This window comes from Amblyomma mixtum, chromosome 6 (assembly GCF_055824585.1).
Source record: "Amblyomma mixtum isolate Tamu chromosome 6, ASM5582458v1, whole genome shotgun sequence".
NCBI lineage: Eukaryota > Metazoa > Arthropoda > Arachnida > Ixodida > Ixodidae > Amblyomma > Amblyomma mixtum.
The window spans coordinates 126,428,457-126,449,663 of NC_143017.1; the positions used below are offsets into that span (position 1 = coordinate 126,428,457).

General features: G+C 49.0%; 1 protein-coding gene across 8 annotated transcripts in view; it reads right to left on the reverse strand.

Moving 5' to 3' along the window:
* Positions 1–21,207, reverse strand: part of LOC149340313 (rho guanine nucleotide exchange factor 11-like) — a 107,283-nt gene that overhangs the window by 51,831 nt on the left and 34,245 nt on the right. For all 8 annotated transcript variants that reach the window (XM_089549058.1, XM_089549056.1, XM_089549059.1 and 5 more), the window contains 7 exons: positions 19,635–19,751; positions 12,476–12,574; positions 10,284–10,329; positions 9,716–9,850; positions 8,097–8,211; positions 4,837–5,011; positions 4,292–4,418 (listed from right to left, as the gene is read on the reverse strand). In XM_089549058.1, coding sequence (XP_089405184.1) covers positions 4,292–4,418; positions 4,837–5,011; positions 8,097–8,211; positions 9,716–9,850; positions 10,284–10,329; positions 12,476–12,574; positions 19,635–19,751 — 814 coding nt within the window. The remainder of the gene's footprint in view (positions 1–4,291; positions 4,419–4,836; positions 5,012–8,096; positions 8,212–9,715; positions 9,851–10,283; positions 10,330–12,475; positions 12,575–19,634; positions 19,752–21,207) is intronic.

A 21,207-nucleotide genomic window follows, 5' to 3' on the forward strand; every position in this document is an offset into this window, starting at 1 on the left:
GACGCCTCATCACTGCCTTTGCACGATCGAGATACGCGGCTCGAAGAATATGATGATGAAACAACGGTTGTCGGAAACGCGTCATTTCGGCGGTAAAGTTCCAAAAAAGATTAGAGTCCTTTCTGTTTTGCGGCCGATTCTCTGACAGAGAGATAACATCGTCTGCAGGCGGGGCACGCCGCGCCGCTGACGAGGTCGTGCATCATGCCGATCTCACAGATAACAGCGCTTCCGCGCTCGTTTTTACGCTTGTTTTGGCCGTCGAACATCTTTATCTTTCGCTCAGATGCACTGACGAAGTCATGGATGCTCCGCAAGAAGCTTGAAGGATCCAAATGGTGCATCGCCGTTGCCGCAGTTACACCTAGCAGCAGACGAACCTCCCGTCACCGGAGCTCTCCGCTTGCGCTTGGGGCGTCTTCCTTTATACTGATGCTTTGTCAGGAACTTGCGTGAACGAAAATCTCGTTTCTCAGTCACATCCACAACAGAGAAAGGAGAAAAACCCGGGCAGAAGCGTTGGTTCACGTCTCGGTGGCGGCAGAACGAAGGAAGAGCGTCTGCGTCCGACCGTGCGGTGGAATGCTCGTAGCCAATGGAAGGGCTCCGATCGTACCACGTGATTTGAAGGGCCAGTCGCGACTCTCGACTCGGGCGGGAAACGATCTTTTTCGTATTTTTATCAAGAATGCGCCGCTGCCGAAGCGGCTTCTGGTAGAAGAGGGGGAGGCCTACTTCCCCGCGAAAATTCAAGAGCGGGCGACTCCGTGGAGCTATATGCCGCGTTCCCGAAATTTGGTCAAATTCGCACTTTCGCGAGACACCGCGATGCTTTAATTGCATTTTTTTACTAATTTCCCATTGATTATCGGCTTTTATTTTTTTTTTTATATACATAAGAGAAAAGGCTTGGGGGAATACAAAACGCAAGAAAATACAAAATCGACTTTATCGAAAAAAATCTCGGTTTTTCACCCGCATCTCTCCTTAAAATATAAAAACGGTTGCAAATTATTTTCATTCCTGGAAGTCACATGCACGTTAGAAGCGGGGCTTGTAGTTTTTTTTTTCATTACCTATATCGGGCGCGCGTTAGAATCGGGGCTTGAAAAATTTTTTTTTTTGTGCCGTAAGTTAGGTGCGCGTTGGAATCGGGGGCGCGTTGGAATTGGGTAAATACGGTAATCCCTTACTTTCACAAGTCAACATGTCTGGCAAGTACAGAGACTTTCTCCGTTAGAGTGACTGTTAGTAAGCATACTGTTACACTGTAACACATAAAAATCCCACTCACCTTACTTAGTGCCCTCACTTATTAATACATACAGCCCACAGTTCTCAGGCACAATGCATTAAATACAGTCAAACCCGACTATATCGAACCCGTTTACATCGAATTACCCCGTATATCGAACAATTTATGAACATTGTATTGCTAAAATGAGAATATATAGCAAAAAATACTAATATATCGAACAAAAATAGCAGCCGCGCTTGATATATCGAACTTCAAGCCGCGCAAAACTGCTCCAGAAGTTGGCTTTCCCGCGTGGCGGCCGGGCGAGCTGCGCCAACATCCATCCCCCCACCCCCCCCTTGGCCAAAGTGGTTTAGCCCAACAGCGCTCGCACGGCGCTGCTATAAATAGGGTCCCAGCGCTGCTCTCGCTCCCTTTCTGACAGCCACCCGGCCACCCCTAGCAGAAGTGGTTCGACCACGCGCTCAGTTTACTCGCAGCCACGTGCGCCTGCATTCTGGTGTGCGACTCGCGCGACTGCCATTGCGACTGCGTTGTTCCGTGTGCTTCGTTGCTTTGTGGGAGCGGTGAGCTCGTCCGCTTCGTGAAAGATGGCTGCTGTGAAGCGACAGAACCTAACCATATCTTCAAAGCTGGAGATCATCAGAAGAGTTGAGCGCGGAGAAAAGAAGTCGGATGTCGCCGCAGCGTACAGCATCCCCAGAAGCACGCTGAGTACGATTTTGAAAAATAAGGCCGACATTAGGGCTAAGGCGGACAAGAGGCCTGCTGCTACCACCAGCGCTCGACGAGTACGAACGGCTGCATTTGAAGACGTAGAGGCAGCAGTGTATAAGTGGTTTGTTGACGTTAGGTCGCAAAACATCCCCGTTTCTGGCCCAATGATCGAACAGAAAGCAAAGGATTTCGCTTTCTTGCTGGACAGACCCGACTTCAGAGGCGGCTCAGGCTGGCTACAGCGGTTTAAAGAGCGTCACGGCATTGTCGGCCATGCTGTCACCGGTGAAAGCCGCGCTGTAGATCTCGGCAGCGTGCAAAAGTGGATTGATGAAAATTGGAACGACATTACAACGAGGTACCATCCCCGTGATATATTTAACGCCGATGAGACTGCTTTGTTCTGGCAAATGCTTCCGAACAGAACGCTGGCCTGTCGTGATGACAAGTCCCACGGCGGGAAGGTCAATAAAGCCAGAATATCCGTGTTGCTCGCCACCAACGTCGACGGGTCAACCAAGCTTCGACCGCTCGTAATAGGAAAGAGCAAATCGCCGCGGTGCCTAAAGAACGCACTTTCTGTTCCGGTGTCTTACAGATCGAATGGGAAAGCTTGGATGACAAGCGAACTTTTTGGCAAGTGGCTCAAGTCCTGGGACGATGACCTGGTAAGCCAAGGCAGAAAGGTCTGCTTACTGGTTGATAACTGCTCTGCCCACCATTGCAACGTCAGCGTCAGCAACATCGAGCTTCGTTTTCTTCCGCCCAACACAACGTCGGTGCTGCAGCCTTTAGACCAAGGTGTCATTCGTGCACTGAAGGCAGGCTACAGAAAGCGACTTGTGCAGAGGCTTTTGCTAAACCTCCGCACTGGCCGGGAGCTGAAAATTGACCTCCTGGGAGCAATAACCATGCTGAATGCGTCATGGAACGACGTCAAACAAGAAACAATTCAAAACTGCTTCCGTCATTGTGGACTCTCTGCTTCCGGCGAGGCTGGCATGAGCTCATCAAGCAATCACCATGAACCCCTGGATAGCGGTGAACCGCTGGAGGAACTTGATGAATTGTTTAGCCAGCTTGCCGAGTTCCCGGGTGCTGTTTGTGATGGGACTGCAGCAACAGACTTCGTCTCCGTCGACGACGATGTTCCGACAACCGGAGAGCTCACTGACGAAGACATCATTGCCGACCTCACTAGGGATGCCGCCGGCGACAGTAACTGTGAGGCTACGACGAGTTCGGACCCGCCATCGTGTTCCGACGCACTTAACGCGCTGAGCGTTGTTCGCCGTCACTGTGAGTCAATAGAAGGCTGTGGGCTCAGCTGTTCTCAGTCGCTCGATAACGTTGAGAAGTGCATGCTGAATAATGCTTTAAAAATCAAAAAGCAGAAGAAGATCAACGACTATTTCTCGCATTAATAGTCCCACCGTACATGTTTTTATCAAATAAAGAATGCTTTTTACTGAGGTGCGGTTTGTACATTGTCAAATTTGTTAAAAGCTGTATTTCGAATTACACGATATATCGAACTGATTCCCGTTTTTTTACGAGTTCGATATATCCGGGTTTGACTGTACTGGACACAACCGATGACTCGACAAATTTAAGCACAATCAGGAAGTAAGATTGCTCCATGCGAAATCTCAACATGCAGCTAATTCCTACAACAGTCATAAACTGTACCAAAAGCCCAGTTATCACATCGCAAGAGGAAATGAGGTTTTGTCAAAAATGAACCTTCTGAAATGACCAGCCATGGCTAGAACACATCTTCTGGCAGATTACAAAACTACTTAAGGCTGGATTCTTCCACACAGCTCACTGAACATAACATGGCAGAAAATACTGACTTGTCTTAAACTAAAGCTTGTTTTAATTGAACTAAACCACTGTTACAAAAGCTGACAGGCAGGCTATAGTGACAGAAAGGATAAAGCAAGCTGTTGGGCAAGTTGATGACAATCTTCAATAGTTACAGCGCGAAAGACAGGACAAGAGAGGATGACAGAACAAAGCGCAGTGTTCTGTCATCCTCTCTTGTCGTGTCTTTCGCGCCGTAACTATGGAAGACGGAAAGGATGTAACAGTGCCGAGACTGCGCTGTTACATCTTTTCCGTCAACATGTGCCAGTCAGCACAGTCCTCTTCTAGGCTATAGTGCAAGACAATAAAAACAGAAAGAGCACGCAAGCATAAACTAGCCCTCTATGCCTGCTAGGGTATGCAGCGATAGATTAACCAATCACAACACGCCGTTTCAAGGAAGCACTAATGGGGGGGGGGGGGGGGGGGAAGAGGAGCAGCCCTCACTGGAGCACTGGTAGCCCTGGTCACCAACACCCCAGATGATGTGCTGGCAGTGGTTGCAGTAGGTGACGCAATGGTACTGCTGAGACTGGAAGTGGTGGCCCCGGGTGTGGATGGTCTGGTACGCGAACTGCAACAACACCAGAGACGTGTGTCAGCCATCTCTGGCCATAACATCAACCGCATGACCGCATGGTGTCACCACCAGGCACCATGAGCAGTTCACATTGAAACCAGACGAGAAAGAGAAAAACTCGCAGGGAGCACACACTTGAATTCTAGCTGTCGTTCACTCCACAGTTCATGTCCAAGGCTAAACATGCATGAAAGCAGTTATATTCCCGAGAAAGAAGCTTTTGAAAAGCACAGCTAGGAAGAGGCCTTAGTTTTGGCAGGTTCACTTGAACAAGAGAAATATACCCTCCCTTATGAATGTCAGGCTCAATGAAATATAACTACTGGCACTTAAGGGAACAGTGATGTTATCTGTCTGTAGCAAGCGAACCCTTCCAGCCAAGCTAACGTGCCAATGTAGCCAGTGACCCTACCTTCTTGTTGCGAGGAAAAAACTTGAGGCGAGACTTCTCCCGTGCCACGAATGTGGGGAAGCGTTCCATAAGTGCCACAGCATTGGGTGTCTTGACACCAAAGCTCTTCAGCACCGTGGCCAGTGCAGACGCCAGTGCCGACTTGTAGTCCGTCAAATTCTCCGGGTCCTCCTTCCTGCACCAGAAAACCAACACTCCTAGCAGCAGGTGCGATAAAGTAGAGGCCGCTTATAACAAAGCCGCTTATAGTGCGAGGCCAGATATAATACGGTTCTTGCCGGCAACCGGTCAGCCTCTCATACAGCTATATGGGGTCTTGAAATCTGCTTGGTGACTGAGCGGAACAGCAGGTGCGCTTGCCTGTGTGGCATTGGCGGCTTTTGAGGTGCGCCGCCACTTACTCCGCGAAACAAACAAACAAAAAATTATGCAGCAATCGAAGATCGATAAGACGGAAATGCAAGAGCACAAATAGTTTTCGATTTCGCTTTGCAATTCACATACAGACTGCTTTCACCAGTCGAAGGCACTACTTTAAGCACGCTGTCTTCTGTAATCACCCAACTGATTAGGCTGCCACTTCTTGAAGAAAGAGCAGTCATCACACTGTCGGCATCACATATCCATCTATTCCTCATTCCACTCCGCGATGAAATCACTTCTATCACACTCTCAAACGATCGCGCTGCATGCAGTATGCTAAAACTAACCTAAGCAACTTAGTGGGTTGGTTTTTGTTCAGTGATAAATAAACCGTTTTTGAAAAGGAAGCTATCTATCTAGCGTTTATTCTGCCATAAAAAAAAAAAGTCTTTTTATAGTGTGTACGTACGGGAATGGGAGGGAGGAGGTGCTGTTGATGCTCTGAGTGACCTAGTACCTATGTACTAGTTTATTTGACAGTATTTGATGGAACTGCGAAAAACAGTAACTGCCAAGCAAATTTACCACACGAAGATATCAACGATTACAGACATTTTCAAGAAAAAGGTACATAGATGTGGGACACTAAACACATTACAGTTGCAGACTGATTTTTTGGATTCGGCGGGACTCAAAAAATGGTCCGAATAATCGAACAGTCTGAAAAATCCGTGAACTTAAAAAAAAAAGGTTTCCTGCGAAAAACCGGCCTTAAAATCGCAAAAGTCGCGGCTCCTTATGTTCCACCCACAAGCGATAATTAGCCTCTATCCGAGTCATAGCCATGCTTTTGTCATGTCTGCACCCTATCACATCATGATACCAGACGGTGCGATGCGGCCGCGGTCATGCCGCGAATGAATGCACTCGCCACACAAAGCAAGAACGGTCAGTTTGCATGGGGCAATGACGCTTGCAAAGACCGAGAGGTAACTCATGGGTAACCCACGGGAAGACGCGAGCAGAAGTGAGCGCCTCTGAATGCAGTCCCCTCCCCCCCTCCCCACCTCTACCGCGTTGCTGCCCGCACCACAGCGTCGTCCAAGCCGCAGCCCGCGGCAGACGCTGCAGCTGTTCCACTGTCCCGTTTTCACTGCGGTCGTGCGCTCTTTGTTGCCTATCTCAAAAATATCTCAATGGCACCGGAGAGCATCCCATTACCTCGAATGGCAACGACAGAGAATAAATAGCCAAGCCTATCCAAGCCAGTCCGATTGCGCCCGCCAATTCCGTTTAAATCCAAGATGGCGCCTTCCACGGTGGCAGGGAACGGGTTGGTTGCAACAGCGATGCCCGCTTGCGTCTATATTAGACAGAAATAATGAACTTTTGGTTGAAAAACGATCTCCAAAGTATTGTTGCCGTCTGTTTTAGTCTGAAAATTCAAACTTTTATACTCCACAAAGTCCGAAATATCGATCGTGAAAATGTACACATTCCTATGAGGTGCGCGACGGTTCTTCAGCGAAGCCCAAAATATCGCACAAGTCCACATTATTTGAGTCCAAAAAATCGCTCGGCTACTGTATTACCCTTTTTTTTTTCAGTCTCCCAGATAATTTGACAATTGGTTATAACATTTTCTCCGTCCAAAGAAATCTGAATTAACATAGTTTTACTACATACATTTGGTAGGACTGGACACAGAGTGTTTGAATTATCTATTTTTCTGAATTGACAAGGGTCAAGTAAACAAGATTTTACAGTATATCCAGGTTTAACTGTGTATTATATTAAATGCTGAGCACACTGAAAAAGTCAAAGGGCATGGGGGGTCCCGATAAAATTTGTCTTGCTTTCTGTGCATCACATGCTAGAGACACTTCAGCAGAGATTGCAAAGCACTGAACGACAACAGCACCAATGTTACTGTCGACCAGACCAATTCTCCGTATTAGCATCATTGCCTAATACACCATTTGCTATTATGCCCATTCTCTCAGACAGACCTACTTTTACTTCATCGCATGCCTCATATGCCCACACACTTGTGATGAGGTGATCCTTTTTCGAGTTTCAAACTGCTTGTGCTCAGGGAGCAAGCATCTCGAATGTTATGAACCATTTTTGTATTTATTTATTTTTTATTATTTTCTTTTTATATTTCTGGCATATGGTTTCATGCAAATGTTCAAGACCAAACCAAACAAGGGAGTTGACAAACAAAAGGGCAGCGTCAAACATAAACCAACTTCAAACGTTTACCTGGACATATATTGTTTTTCTTTTCTTAAATTTTAATTGATTACACATCCCTGATAATTTATTCAAAGGTTTTCGACGGACAAAAGTCCCAAATGGGCTCTGAGGCGCACTGCAGTGGACAGCTGTGGATAAATTTCAATCACATATGGTTCTTCAACAGGCGGTAATATCTGAGTGCACAAGCCCTTTTCACACTTTGCCTCCTTTGGTATTCCTCATTAGGGATTCGCATCTCCAATACAGCCACAGGCGTTTTCCAAACACGTCAAGAAAAACTAGATCACAACGACAAAAACCCGACAACATACAAATCTGGCTCACACAGCTACACATACGTCAAACTCTTCAGGCAGTTCTCACGTGTAGTTTTGAGCGAAGTAAATGTCCTCCCCATTCTATGAAACACCACTTCATTTGAAAGTAACTAAATAAAAATCACTACTAAAAAGGTTGATCAGTGGCACATGGTACCAGTCAATAGTGTAGCATGAGCCCACAGAAGGTTGCTTTCTCAGGAAAGTTGTAGTTGTACCTCCTCTCATCCCCGTATTTCTGACTGAAAGAAACTCAAATCGTGGAAGAACTGTAACCCTACAGGTAAAGAGTGGGGCCAGTGAGAGAGGAAGCCTTACGCCAGCGTCTCCAGTTCGGTGAGCAGCAAGGATTCAACGATGCGCAGCTCCGCGTTCTTGTCGTGCAGGGAGTCGTTTAGTGCCACATCGTTTGGCATGTACAGCCCAGACAGCCCTGCAACACAAAGGTAAGGGCATACAGCTTTAGTTTACCTGCTACCTCGCTTTGCACAAGGAAGCAGGAGCGCTGCCGCGCCACAGGTTAGTATGTTACCTAGTTGGATTTTTTTTTATACAGCCCTGCTGCTTTACTGCATCACCGTTTTGCTGCAAGATAAGCTCATGTCAGGTCACGTTAGCAGTGCAATGCTGGCAGCATTTTCTCAAACCGCACCAATAACTATCAAGTGAAAGGCCATCAGACAACCTGGAAGGAACAATCTGATGTATAAATGGCCACTGACTGTCAGCTACATTGAACTCTGCTAATGCACGTACACAAACAATGCTTGTCTATTTCAATAGCCATTACAAAGACTGTTTAACAGCCAAGACTCTTTTATAAAAAAAAAAAAAAAAAGTTTCCCTAATGTGACAACATAGTCTCTGTGCAAAAACTATCCTCAAGTAAAATGAAGATATTTAAAAGCAGTTCCTCTGAGGAATAAGACCGCCTCATGAAACATGCAGGTTTCAACCTACCTAAAATGATAACAGAAACTACACATAAGCAGCGTTATTTGACGTGGAATTCATGCAACTGTCCTATGCTTCTTGAAGAGCTCACGCAGGAAATGGCCTGTGATATCTAACACGTAAACAGCACCGCGGTAGTCACTGCCACGCTAGTGCCCACTCCAGGTTTCTCCACGATTTTACAGTAGAATCTCAATGAATTGCGTCGCATGGGGTCGCGAAAGATGTTCATGGCATCCGAAATTCATGTCATCCTAAATGCACAAAATCCACATGCAGAAGCATAGGAAACGCATTCACGGAAACCTGTGTACAGCTGACAGGATTTATTTACTAACGTGCAGCCACCATTCACAGTGTGCACTGCAGAACTCTCGACTGTGATGTTGGCGATGTGCCACTCACTGCTTGTGATGCATACCACGTGACTGGCAATCGTGACACTGGCAACGTGTGGGTCACGCGCCACAGCTCACTACCTGCGATGCGTATCGTGAAACTGGCAGTACCAACATCAGCAATGTACGGGCAGTGCACCACAGCCCACTACTTGTGGTGCGTACTGCAAGACTGATGATCATGCATTGGCGATGTGCGGGCAGCACTTGGTGCTCAGGGGTGCGATCACGACTCGTTCGTTTGTATCATCCATAGTGGCAGTGCAGGGCTGTGTTCGGAAGATCCGAAATCCTTCACATTGTACGCAATGCAATACGGCCACGGAATTTTACAAATGTATAGCATTCCGAAATTCGTATCAACCATGTATTATCAAGATTCTACTGCGTTTTCACTTCAATGATTCTTGGGATGAAGGTTAGCGTCTAGCAAGAAACACAGAAAAGCACCTGAGCTGCGCTTTGGGGGCCCGTTCATCCCGTTCATCCCAAATGTAAAAGGACACCACATATTTTTAAAATGCACGACGTTTTTGGTTGAGGCATGGTATCAATTAAAAATTTGCAGCAGCATGCCCGACTAACCAATGGTGCGGGTGTTGCGGAAGTCAACGAGCAGGCGCTTCAGCTGCTCCATGGCCTTCTCCCGCGCTTTCAGGAAGACGTCTTTCAGCTCCTCCTCCTCCTGGCCCTGCTCCTGACTGCTCTGCAGTACCTTGTCTGCAAGGGGAGCCACGCCACAGTTTCAGTTCCAGTTCAGTTCAGTCCAGTTCTGATGCTCAAGCATTAGTAGCCAACGCAAGCAACTGTGAAGCTGTTCAGCACATCTTAGATCATTAATTAACCTAACTGGCATCTCTTGCTTTCTTCACAACTACTGTCGCTACCAGAACTGCAAACACAAGGCTCAGGAGTTCATGCATACGTTAAGATCTTCTACACGTGGAAGTAAAATACAGATACGACAAATGTGCACAGGGAAACAGGGTTTTGCAGGGCAACAGCTAGCCATTTATGTCGTGGACGACACAAAAAAACGACACAGCGTGCAACTACAGAGAAGCAGGTGTGCTGCTGCTTGCCAGCTTTTCAGCGTGAGCGTGAAGGCGGCTTTGGCGTGTCTCCCCTCGCAGCCCCAGGCAGCCCAACGTACCAATCTCTTTCAGGATGGTCTCATCAATGTTCTCGATGCTCAGGGGCTGCAAAGGAAGAAGAAGATAAAACGTCAGAGTGAACTTCTTTCTTGACCCACCTGAAATTCATGCTTGTTTTTCCCACTGAGTCGTTTTCAGCAAACCAACCAAGTGGTCATTCAGCTGCTCTTCCTATCATGTATGTATAGTAGAATCTCGATGATAGAATCTCACGGGGCAGCGAAAAATGTTCGTAGTATCACCCGAAATTCATATCATCCAAAAAAAAAAAAAAGGAACACTGGTTTGCAGAACCACGGGATATGCATTCGTGCAAATATGTTTTCGGCTGATTGGGTTCATTTACTGCAGCGCATCACTGCTTACTGCTCGTAGTGCCTGCCATGCAACTGGCGGCTGGAGATGTGTTCATATCATCCATAGTGGCACGGGAAAGTGTTCGGAACATCCCAATTTCTTCCCACTGTACACAACGCACTCTGGTCATGGAATTTAACAAACTCGTATCATCCTGAAATTCACATCAGCCGTCACTGTATCACCGAGATTCGACAGTATGTTATTTGCCCTATTCCTATGACACCCCTTATTCATCCCCCTCTCTGCTCTCTTTCTTTTTCTTGCCACCAAGAGAACAAAATATCCAAGTGTCAGTTTAATTACACACAATAATAACTACGATTAAACTGCAAAGAGGATGGAACAAAATGCAGCCCCTTTTTAGCCAATGGTCTATGTGACATACTATACTGAGCATATACACAGACTTCTGATAGGTTCCTGTCATGCTCATTGCATACGTGCCATAACTTCTATCTTAGACGCAGCCAGCAAGCGTCAAGTGACTCTGCTCACACACAGGGACAATTATGCCACAAGGTGCACACATTAACACTCCAAAAGCTGGAGTGCTTGCCTTGCAGTAAAAACGTGGTAAGCTGTAACACTTTGCTGCGACAGGCAAGAAACCAGGGAGAATGCAACCAAAAGGTTAAGGCACCACCACCAACTTTGCTGACTTGTTCCTAGTGCACCCAGCCTTACAACCCTCCAAACACTTCAGTCAGCTGGAATGCAAGATCCTTTTACTCAACCACACATCTCCTAAGTTTCATAAAGCATACCATTCTCCCAACAGGTGTACTGACTCGTGCACTGTCTCGTGCAATGGCTCATGCACTGTCTCACCGCGTCCTGAACAACACGGCAAGCAAAAACAGATGTGGGGCCAGCATAAACTGAAATGTAACTAATTTGTACAAACCAAAAACCATTCATCATTCTGCACTCATCCACACGGGAAACTGACATGACCTGTTTGACCATAAAGTGCCACGCTTGCATAAGCATGAAACCGATTAATGTCACATCCCAGACTTAATATAAGAGGCGTCATCAGTAGTTCCTTCAATCAAAACTTTAATTTATGGCGATAGCACATAAAAAGGATAGTCTAGCCATGGACTTGTTCAACCAAACTGTCAAGGGGCCCCCCAGGGGAGCTTAAAAGGGGGGACATGGGTCTTAGAGCATTTTTTTTATTTACAGACCAAATGCAATGAAACTGCACAGACTTATTCCGTTTTTTCTGCTGATTTCAAATATGCAATTTGTTTAGTTCCAGGCCAATCAGTTCCTGAGATATTAATATATATCATGTCATTGTCTGCTCAAACAAGATAAAGAAAATAGGCCACCAGAAATTTAATTTTAATACGTGGGTAGATACTACAATGTGTGAGGAATGCAACGCTGGAAGCAGTTTTCAGCTTTTTGTCCGTGTGGACAAATGGGCTTAATAGTTAGTTTTCAAGTGAGTTAACCAGACATACAGTGCCAGAAAACACATGACACACATGAAACTAACTATAAGCCCATTTGTCCACACGGACAAAAAACTGAAAACTGCTTCCATCGTTGAATTCCTCACACATTGTAGTATCTACCTACATATTAAAATTAAATTTCTGGTGGCCCATTTTTTTTATATTGTTTCAGCAGACAATGGCATGAGATATATTAATATCTCAGTAACTAATTGGCCTAGAAATAAACAAATTGCATATTTGAAATCAGCAGAAAAAACTGAATAAGTCTGTGCAGTTTCATTGCATTTGGTCAGTAAATAAAAAAAGTGCTCCAAGACCCATGTCCCCCTTAATAAATGCAACGGGCAGCAGAATTGCCTTACCGCGCTCTGTACGAGGAAAGTGGAGGTGATCTCGTACGCCCACTTCTTCATCTCCTTGCCAGTGCCAAGCTTGTACAGGTTGGTGATTATCAGGAAGAGCTGCACACAAACACACATGCACATACTTTAGAAGCTGAACAACAATCATGTAACAAGCAGGACCACACCAGAAGCTGTGAGGTCCACTTATTTTCTTCACATACGCTACAGCCTGTCACAGACAAGCCACAGAAAAGGCATAGCAACAGCCTGTGCACAGGGTGGCAGGTATGGTTTGGAAGTTGTTTGTGTATGTGGCTGAGCATGTGAACGTGCACAAGCCTTCATATCATAAGCCCATGTCACCTGCATGCTTGTCACATGCCGTTTGCTGTTCATGCAGTGAGGCGTCCACACATGCGACAGTGCCGCTTGTGAGGGGTGTGACAACGTGATAGTGGTGGAGGTAGTGGTGGTAGCTTCTAAACGAGAAATTTTCTATGAGAAAACCATCAGAAACCGCACCTTTTCAGCGCTTAGGAGGCCCACAAATGCATTGCACAAACAGGATTGCACCCCAATCGCTTCCTCCAAAACACACCCATAAATCCGCCGCTGCTATTCATGGCATCGTGCTTAAAGGTGCACTGAAGAGGAATCTGAACTTGTCTTTTTGCCGCGGGAACTTGATCCACACGTTCCTAGCATTCTTAGAGACAGTGACTTATTGCCCTGTGTGGCCGATTTCCCCAATTAAATCGAATTAACGTCCGGCTCCCGCCTTTTTTATTTAATTCTGCCTCATACGGTGGGCGGAGTCGACCAACGCGTGGAGCGCCTTTCACCCAGTCCCATGGCGGCTTGCCGCTCTGCCATCGGCGGAGTAATACGTAGTAGTCCGTACGTAGTAGTAAATAGTCCGCGTGTATTTATTTCTTCGGGCTTATTTTGCGGCTATATTATCTGCGAATGAAACTATTTATTCATGGAAGCCTAAAAAACAAAATAAAGCGAAAGCAAAGCCTCCACGGGACTGGGTGAAAGGCGCTCCACGCGTTGGTCGACTCCGCCCACCGTACGAGGCAGAATTAAAAAAAAAAAGGCGGGAGCCGGACGTTAATTCGTTTTAATTGGGGAAATCGGCCACACAGGGCAATAAGTCACTGTCTCTAAGAATGCTAGGAACGTGTGGATCAAGTTCCCGCGGCAAAAAGACATGTTCAGAATCCTCTTCAGTGCACCTTTAAAGTCAGCCCATTGTCAGATGGCATTAGGTAATAAAAGACATCTTTTGCTTCTGACTGCCTTCTTTTACTTCACACACACGATGAATACAGAGAACACAGTCAGGCCTGTACTTCTTTCCACGCATAGCATGCAACGTTGTGGAATCTGCACAACTAGCCTGCCTGCAAGAGCATGTTGCACTGTCGCACATCACTCATTTCTTGAAACCCCGGTGAGAATTAGGACAAAAACATCTAGGCACTGCAAATCATCGTCAAGGCAGTCGCAAGGTCTGCCACATGATACTGCAACGGATAATCTCCGTGAAGACGACGCAGAGGAAGTGCCCGGTGTGTGCGCGCTTGCCGCTCGGGGCTAGCTGTGATCTGGACCCTGTGCTCCGGTCGTCCTTGTGCCGACATAGACTTCGGGCCACGTAACATCTTTGGTGGACGTGCCGGGTAAACGATCTCCACGCCACGCAGCTCCGAAGCGGTCGTCAGGCCGGGGCTACTACCATCATGGCTCCACCCGGCGAGTCACGAACCGCTCCCTCTGCTCCCTCTGCTCCCTTCGTGGTCATGGCTCCTCCCCGTGACCCTGGTACCTTTTCTGGGAACGACGGCACCGATGTCGACGACTGGCTCAGCCTATATGAGCGAGTGAGCACCTATAACCGGTGGGATCCCACCGTGATGCTAGCAAATGCGATCTTCTATCTTAGTGGCACGGCCCGGGTCTGGTATGAAACCCACGAAGAAGAACTGACGAGCTGGGACACTTTTAAAGAAAAGCTCCGTACTTTGTTTGACAGACCCGATGACCGGAAGCTCTCCGCGAAGAAGCAGCTCGCGTCGCGCGCCCAGTCGTCAACCGAAAGCTATGTGGCATATATCCAAGATGTCTTGGCGCTTTGCCACAAGGTCGACGCCGCCATGACCGAGTCCGACAAAGTGAGCCATATTCTGAAAGGGATTGCGGATGATGCTTTTAACTTACTGGTTTGCAAAGACTGCACCACCGTGGACGCAATCATAAAAGAATGCCGTCATTTCGAACAGGTTAAAAGCCGCCGAATTCCACAGCAGTTCTCTCGGCTCCCTAATACTGCCGCTACTTCTTCCTGTGAGGAACACCGATTACCGTCCCGCGCCTCTTCCGATGATGACCCCGTTACCGGCACTGTGACCCGCATCGTTCGCCGCGAACTGGAAGCCCTTGCGCCTGTTCTGCCCCGTCCGACCGCACCTGATAACTCTCTGCCCACCGTGTCGCTGATTCAGGCCGTCGTGCGTCAGGAACTCGCTAACCTGAACCTTCCTCCGGCTGTGTGCACCATCAGAAGCCCGGACACCCACCAGCCACCTCTCTCTGTTTATCGTCGCACCTATTCTCCGCAGCGTTATCGCAATCCAAATGAGTGGCGTACGGCAGACGACCGCCCCATCTGCTTCCGGTGTTCTCGCATTGGCCACATCGCCCGACATTGCCGCAGTCCATGGTCTTCACCAGCCCGCAACGTCTGCCCCTCCTACAGTTCTACCTCGACCCGCACCTTCTCGCCCCGAACCCCGTCCGAACCATCTGAAGCAGCCGTTCCCCCTCCACGCCGATTCTCCCGCTCTCCGTCGCCGCAGGGCCGCCGCTCTCGCTCCCCACAGTCGCCTTCAACCAGCCGCTCCCATTTGGAAAACTAAATGATGCAGCTCCCGGAGGTGACGCTGCATCAACGACCCGGACCACAAATCCTCTCTCGACCTCTCGACCAAATCTCCTGGACGTCTTTATCGACCGTGTTCCTGTGCGCGCCCTGATTGACACCGGTGCTCAAATATCAGTGATGAGTGCTGCCCTCCGCCGTCGCCTACGCAAAGTCCTCACGCCTGCAATGTCCCGTGTGCGTGTCGCGGATGGTGGCACGCCTGCTGTCGACGGTACGTGTACCGCGCGCGTTACCATTGGCGGCCACAGTATACCGGTTCAATTCACCGTGCTGACCACCTGTGCCCATGACCTCATTCTTGGCTTGGATTTTCTGACTGACCATTCCGCCCTCATTGACTGCTCAGATGGCGTCCTGCACCTCGAACTTCCACTGCTGGATTCAGAACCCGTCGATATATCTCTGCGACTGTACAGTACCGATTATGCTCGCCTGTCATCCCGAACCGCCTCTTTCGTTCCACTGACCCCATCTCGCCCAGTTCCTGATGGCGACTATCTGGTTACGCCCAACCTTGACCTCCTGCTGACCCGTAACGTTGCCCTACCTCATACCATCGCCACCATCCAAGCTAACGCCCTTTCTCTGCCTTTCCTCAACTTCGGCGTCTCTTCTCAAGTGCTCCCGTCCGGCATCTGCGTGGCTACTCTATCTCCTCTCGCTCCTTGCCACGTCGCTCAGTTGGCCAACACCCCTGTTCACGACACTGCCACCCCGCGCCGGCAGTCTCCTCAGTCGCCCGACGCCTTCACGACCATGATGGCCACCGACCTCAGTCCCGACCAAACTGCCCAGCTTCGTGCCCTTCTCGAATCTTTTTCGGATATTTTTGATGTCAACAACACGACGCTGGGCCAAACTCTCGCCGTCAGGCACCGCATTGAAACCGGCGATGCCCCTCCCATCCGCCGCCGCCCCTATCGAGTCTCTCACGCCGAGCGTCAAGTTATCAATGCGGAAGTTACTAAAATGCTCGCGAAAAACATTATCGAACCCTCGCACAGTCCCTGGGCCTCACCCGTCGTACTTGTGAAGAAAAAGGATGGCTCCTGGCGTTTTTGCATTGATTATCGGCACTTGAATAAGATCACCAAAAAGGACGTGTACCCCTTGCCGCGTATCGATGACGCCCTTGACTGCCTTCATGGTGCCAAATTTTTCTCATCCATAGATCTTCGCTCCGGCTACTGGCAAATTGCTGTAGACGACCAGGACCGTGAAAAGACCGCCTTTGTGACACCTGATGGGCTTTACCAATTCAAAGTTATGCCTTTCGGATTATGCAACGCGCCAGCCACATTCGAGCGCATGATGGATGCCCTTTTGCACGGCTTTAAGTGGTCCACCTGCCTGTGCTACCTCGATGACGTCATTGTCTTTTCGCCCACGTTTTCCACTCATATCACTGACCTTTCCCAGATCCTTTCCCTCTTTCGTCATGCCGGCCTGCAGCTCAACTCGTCTAAGTGCCGTTTCGCGCGCCGCCAGCTCACCATCTTGGGTCATGTCGTCGACAATACGGGGGTTCACCCTGACCCTGAGAAGATCCGAGCCGTCAAAGACTTTCCCCAGCCACGTTCTTTTAACGACGTCCGAAGCTTCTTGGGGCTCTGCTCCTACTTTCGTCGATTCGTTCAAGGCTTCGCCGACATCGCCCGCCCCCTAACTAACCTTCTGAAGAAAGACACCACCTTCATCTGGGGACCCGACCAGGCACAAGCGTTTTCCAACCTGATATCGAAGCTTACTACCGCGCCAGTTCTCGCCCACTTCGATGTGACCGCTCCCACTGAAGTTCGCACCGACGCCAGTGGCTACGGCATCGGCGCTATTCTCTCACAGAGACAATCCGGAGAGCACCGTGTGATCGCGTACGCCAGCCGTCTCCTCTCTGCCCCGGAGCGGAATTACTCAATTACCGAACGCGAGTGCTTAGCTCTTGTCTGGGCTGTTGGGAAATTTCGCCCATATTTATACGGCCGCCCCTTTACAGTTGTCACTGACCACCATGCGTTGTGCTGGCTCTCTTCCTTGAAAGACCCTACAGGACGGCTTGGTCGTTGGGCACTGAGCCTGCAGCAGTACCATTACTCTGTACTCTACAAGTCTGGCCGCTTGCACGTCGATGCCGACTGCCTTTCCCGTTACCCCGTTGGCCCGTGTGACAATCTTGGCACTGACAGCGTGGATGCTCTGTGCTCCCTCTCTGTCCTCGCTAACATGGCCGAAGAACAGCGCCGCGATGCCGAGCTGCGCTCCATTATCGACCGCCTCAACACCGCCCCATTCGACCCTCCGATGCGCCGCTTTGTGCTCCGTGATGGAGTTTTATACCGCAGGAGCCTTAGCCAGGATGGCCCAGACCTCCTTCTCGTTGTCCCCGAGCACCTTCGCACTGCTGTCCTCCAAGAGCTGCATGATCTTCCCACTGCTGGTCACTTGGGTGTCTCCCGTACTTACGACCGCGTGCGTCGTCGATTCTTTTGGCCGCGCCTCTACCGCTGTGTACGCCGCTATGTTGCTGCCTGCGATGAGTGCCAGCGCCGAAAACGCCCCACCACTCTGTCAGCCGGTCTGCTTCAGCCCATTGACGTCCCACCCGAACCTTTCCATCGCGTCGGCTTAGACCTTTTGGGACCATTTCCGGAATCCACCTCGGGCAACAAATGGATAGCTGTTGCCACAGACTACGCTACCCGTTACGCGATCACACGTGCACTGCCCACCAGTACGGCTACTGATGTTGCCGACTTTCTTTTGACCGACCTTATCCTACATCATGGAGCTCCCCGTCAACTTCTGACCGACCGAGGCCGATGCTTTCTGTCCAGAGTTGTCGCTGACATTCTTCGATCGTGCTCTACGAAACATAAGCTCACCACCGCCTACCACCCGCAGACGAACGGCCTCACAGAACGCTTCAATCGCACTCTCACCGATATGCTGGCTATGTACGTTTCTCCGGACCATCGCGACTGGGATACCGCTCTGCCCTATGTGACCTTTGCCTACAACTCCTCCCGCCATGACACTGCCGGTTACTCCCCTTTTTATCTTTTGTATGGCCGCGAGCCCCTGCTGCCTCTGGACACGCTGCTTCCCACTTCTACTGCTCCGCCGTCTGCATACGCCCACGACGCCATTACCCGCGCTGACCACGCTCGCCAACTCGCACGCTCCCGGCTCCTCGCTTCCCAGACCTCTCAGCAGGAATTCTACAACCGCCGTCACCGTGTGGTCTCCTTCACCCCTGGCTCCCTCGTCTTGCTTTGGTCGCCATCTCGCCGCGTGGGGCTCTCTGAAAAACTTCTGTCCCGCTACATCGGCCCGTACCGTGTCCTGCGCCAAGTCACCGCAGTCACCTACGAGATCGCTCCGGCCTTCCCCGGTGCCACGTCCTCTCAGCATCAGACCGATGTTGTGCACGTCTCTCGCCTCAAGCCCTACGTCTTGCAGTCCCCCTCACTGCCCTGATGAGCACCGAGACGGTGCCTTTCCGACCGGGGGGCCATGCAACGGATAATCTCCGTGAAGACGACGCAGAGGAAGTGCCCGGTGTGTGCGCGCTTGCCGCTCGGGGCTAGCTGTGATCTGGACCCTGTGCTCCGGTCGTCCTTGTGCCGACATAGACTTCGGGCCACGTAACAATACTCTTACTTCTTGAGGTCTCAGTGGGGGGCAGGATGAAAAAGGGGCAAAACAAACTGCAGGTCACTGCCAGACACGGTACCTGAGCTCTGCCACAACAAAAGATGCTTGTCTCTACTTTGTCAAACCAGCCCATCCAGCAGAACGTGCTAAGCTACTTTGGATGTATAGCAAACTACTTTTCAGGTGCGGAGAGAGCCAGAGCAAAAAGGCATGTGAGCTGTAGCAGCGCTGCACACTAAGTATGTTAAGGAGCACGTGTATGCATGACGCCCAATTTAAACCAGTTTTAGAATAAAAATTTGGCATTAAAAATGCTTTAGCCTTTGCACTTTCCAAAATTTATGGTGTACACTCTTCGAGAAGCACTACCGTGGTGCGTCAGGCACTGAAACACCAAGATTATTTCATTTACAGAGCTAGGTTACTATGCTTTCACTCTAATCCTTCTGTGAGAGTTTTCGTCCAGGATCCCGCACTAGACAAATGAGCAAGTAGGGGGGCAGGCAAATGTAATCGGGAATCGCGGTGCCCAGGCAAAGAGCCAACTTTCAGTGCCTGAACGCCTCCTCGCACACTCACCAGGCTGGAGGGGTCACTCTGGTTGGACAGCAGGTAGTGCAGGAACACGGCCAGGTGCGCAGGGTGCCGCAGGAGCTTCCAGATGTTGTTGAAAGGCCCGTTGTCCCCGAGCTGAGTCTGCGAGAGCATGAAAGCTGTCATTACTACTATCGGCCAAGTTAAGTACAATGCAAGACGAAGATCCCTCCTAGTGGTATCCAATCGGCAAGATCCAGCATCAGCTGAGACCACCCATAAACTTGTCGACCTTGTATCATTCCTCCATCCCGCCTATAAATTACACCTCCCATCTCAAGACATCGACTCAGTCACTTTAAGAAACCATCAGTTAAGGAGGGACACGGCCTCCAAACTATGAAAATTAACTAAAAATTTGTTTCTTTAAAAGTCGTACCACCTATTCGTATGACTTGTTTTCTATGTTGTCACGAAGTTTCTTTGTGGACACCTAACAGGAAGTACCAAAGCAGTGGTGCATGTTGTTTATTTGAAAGGATAGACAAACCGGTGCTTTTTTTAACCTTGGTGTCTTTGTGGCACTGCACCAATCAGCGCTGTGTTGGACTTGGCAAAACGCTTGTTTTCTCGCCTTCAAATCTGGCATCTGAGCTCAACTTCCCATCCAGAAGCAATGATACAAAAACCAAATGTTCCAAAGGTCCCACCAAGTGACTGCCCTGTGTCAACATTAATCTCCTCCATGGTTGACCCTAGCAATTAGCGGTTTCTACGAGGAAGCCTACGAAGAGATGTCTGCTCTTGCGATGCCTTTTTTTTTTTATTTCCATGACACTGCAGACCTTTTTGGTCCAAGCAGGAAGGGCAAAAGAACAGAGATGGAATGTTTACATTACATTGTATGAACAGCAGTTTACACAAATACATATATGTTTTAAAATTCACGCATGTAGATATAAAACACTTTGAATATATCTTCGTCACCTCTAAAATGATCACAAATCCAAGCGGCAAGAAGTCACTGTCAGTGGTTAAAAAATATTGTTAATCGCGTTTTTAAAGTTTTCACATGTGAAAACCTGTTCAGGTAATAAGTTCCATTCAGAGATGACAATCACAAGTTAAATGCGCTTGACTGATCCTCTCGAGCTATACTGTTTTAGCAGCACCATAAAATACAGGAGGTGCTGGTTTTGGGTTTGAAATCCTGTGATCATAGACTGACGCTCCTTTTAAAGAGAGGACAAAATGGGACGTTGCTACAACAGTCGGAAGCGAAAGTCAGGAGCAGCCAAGAATGGCAAGAAGAGTTCTCTGTGGGCTTTTGCGGGTGAATTTATCGTGGAGAAGGCGTGATGGACGCGCATCCAAGCTCTTCAGGCTTCGCTGGCAGCAAGTGCACAAAAGAGGGCTTTATCGGTGGACGCTGTGGATATGCAGCTCAGTTCTTTGTGCACGGCTGCTTGCATGCAAGAGCAATTACAACCAACTTTTTAAAAAGTACGCCATGCCTAGAAAGAGGCAGCCAAGAAACAATGCATTCAAAAGGATGCCATGGATCACAACTGCGATGTCCCGAGGAGAAGTAAATGTGGTGGACAATTTTGAATGCTTC